The following is a 2,605-nucleotide window of genomic DNA, read 5'->3' as shown; positions in this document are numbered from 1 at the left end:
GTGGGCACCATCCATGGGAACGTGGACATCAGCACGTGTGGAGACAGTGTAAGGACAGGACACTCAGCAGCCAGTAGAGGGCAGCAGCAGCCTGAATACACACTAAAAGTGTTTACATTATTGAGGTTCACCTCTGATTTGAGTAGAAAACTGAAAAAAGTGAACTCATACATCACCTGGCTTCAGTCCTGTGCAGTGATGAGTTGTTTGTTTTTCCAGGGAGTCGATGTGAAGAAGCTTCAGGGCACCACGATGAATGTTTCAACAGAGCACGGCCCTCTGAAGGTCAAAGCCATCTACGCTCAGTCCAGCTGCGTCTCGTCCCGCTCTGGGAGAGTAGAACTGGGGCATGTACACGGTGAGCAGACAGCAGCATCTTCTTCTCACCTAAATTCACTACAATTTTGTCCAATACAACTTTCTTTTTCATCAATTTGGGGTTCAAGATGTTGTTCAAGAACACCGAAACATATGGACAGAAAGAGCCACTGACCCTATAGTTAATAAGTGACACTCATCTGAGGCCCTGTGTTTACTCTTAAATATACATTTCTTTAAAAAGATTAATCTGCCACCTCTATGGAGTATTTCACTCTGCCAGCAGGTATAATTTAACCATTTAAAACCTGAGCAAATTGGCTTGATTTCTGTCACAAACACACGGAAAGAGCAAAATGCAGTACTATACAAAAATGGCCCCAAAATAAGCCACAAATCTGTAAAAAGTTACAAAATTGCTTTAAAAATGTATTGATTTTTGTTTTCTTTTTCTGTAACATAATTTTAAGTATATAGGTATGAGAATTATACTGTATATATGTGTCGTTTTCTAGACATTTTCCGCTAGTTTTTAGTAATAACTAATTATTTCAGGTCATAAAATTTCAGGTGATTTTCTTTTTACCTTTTACTAATTTCTTTAAATTTGCTGGATGTTTTTTTGTTAAGTTGCCCATTTCCTTTTCTTTCCCATGTTTTCAAAATAGATCAAACTAGTTTTCTCAGCTTTCAGAGGTTTAAATGTGTCTGAACGCAGCACAAGAAAACTGATGTCGACCCAGGTGTTAAAGGGTTAAAGGTCCAGTGTGTGGCTGAAACTAAAAATGTGAGCGGCCCTATTTGGAGCCGGTGTTTGATTTGTTCATGCTGGGCTACTTTAGGAACAACATGGCATTACTTCAGTCAGTTGTTCTGATTTGTTGACTTACATAACATTTTAGCTTTGAGGTTGTACAAATTTTAGAGTTATGAAATACCAAAAAATACCACAGTACGCTCTGGGGAAATATTTCTACTGCAGAGGAAACTATCACAACGTCTTTGCGCTCTGCTTATGAAAATGAGCATTTCTCAAAAATGAAATAATGTACAGAGTTTAAATAACTTATGCATTCTTTTTAAACATTTTTTATTTTCATTTTTTATTATTTAAATTTTTGCCCATTTTTATTGAAAACTTCTTTTTCTTATCATTATTAACAAAACAGGTTTGGAGGCATGTTTTCTTTTTTTTCACCTCATTTAAGATTTTTAGCAATTTTTTCATCAGTTTTTTGGGGTGATTTTTATAGTAAACTTTAAAATTTTGGGCAATTTTTATTTTGTTTTTTGTCTTCAAATGTCAGTCTGTCCTTGAACACATCATATAAAATGCTGAAATCATGTTTAGAGTTTTGAATTTTACATGTTTTATTTTGGGTCCTTGAAAAGTCATGGAAATGTTTTGAAATTTTGATCTTGACAATGTGTGGGAACCCTGATTCCATTTCTGCCAACAGACGCATTAAATTCCCACACACCGGACCTTTAAAAACACACCTTCTCTGCCCATGAGCCATTGCGGCACACAGCTGCATTACGTTATCTTAGTTAACGTAAAGCAGGGCTTTGGTAGGTCATGGATTCTGGGCTCTGATCCAAATGGAGTCTATTTAAATGCAATGTGTTTGCAATTTATCCCAAAATCTGTACTTATTATTTGTTTTGGAGTTTCTGTAAGACGGGTTAGTTTCAAACATACTAATCCTCAGAGGTAGAGATTAAATCACAAAGACAATCAGCACTCTATGAATGATGTGAATAGAGGGAAGTGCATCATCCACGTAGAATTTTAATGTCTTCCCGATACAGACGAGCCTCCCGTCATAGAAAACATGGAAACAATTATCTTTTCAGCTTCAATGACGCAGGTTTATGATGCGTACAGTATGTGATGGAGGTGTTTCTTTGCCAAATTTTCTACTTACAGTCATAAATGTTGTTAATTACCTACTAGTGACTGAAAGTCATCTGACAGCTTGTTATATTTGTCTCAAATGACCATTTTCATTGATTAAAAGGTGACGCCACCGTGAAGAACGTGTCCGGAGATATCGTTATTGGTGAGCAGACTGACTCTTTGATTGCACAGTGAACTACGTATGTTCTCTATCACAGACTGTTAAACACCTGAGGCTTACGTTGCTTTTGCAGATGGTTCGAATAGTCTCCTGAAGGTTTCCTCTCACAGCGGAGCCATTGATGTCTATGTGGGAGACGGTGGCAGTGCAGAGCTCCGCAGTCAGGAAGGTAAATGCACTTTGTAAAGGGAATATCTTTTTTTTTT

At 37.3% G+C, this 2,605-nt stretch overlaps 1 protein-coding gene across 1 annotated transcript; it reads left to right on the top strand.

The window, feature by feature from the left end:
* Nucleotides 1-6: 6 nt before the first annotated feature.
* LOC121963428 (protein FAM185A-like) lies at nucleotides 7-2,568 on the top strand (the record flags this gene model as incomplete). Its single annotated transcript, XM_042513715.1, has 4 exons — nucleotides 7-48; nucleotides 220-358; nucleotides 2,340-2,381; nucleotides 2,473-2,568. Coding segments are annotated over exons 2-4 (244 nt in total), but the record flags the coding sequence as incomplete, so codon positions are not given.
* Between the last annotated feature and the right edge of the window lie 37 nt (nucleotides 2,569-2,605).

Source organism: Plectropomus leopardus, unplaced genomic scaffold (assembly GCF_008729295.1).
Source record: "Plectropomus leopardus isolate mb unplaced genomic scaffold, YSFRI_Pleo_2.0 unplaced_scaffold11233, whole genome shotgun sequence".
NCBI classification, from domain to species: domain Eukaryota; kingdom Metazoa; phylum Chordata; class Actinopteri; order Perciformes; family Serranidae; genus Plectropomus; species Plectropomus leopardus.
Note: the sequence above shows the minus strand (reverse complement) of the source record. Positions and strands in the feature narration are given on the sequence as shown.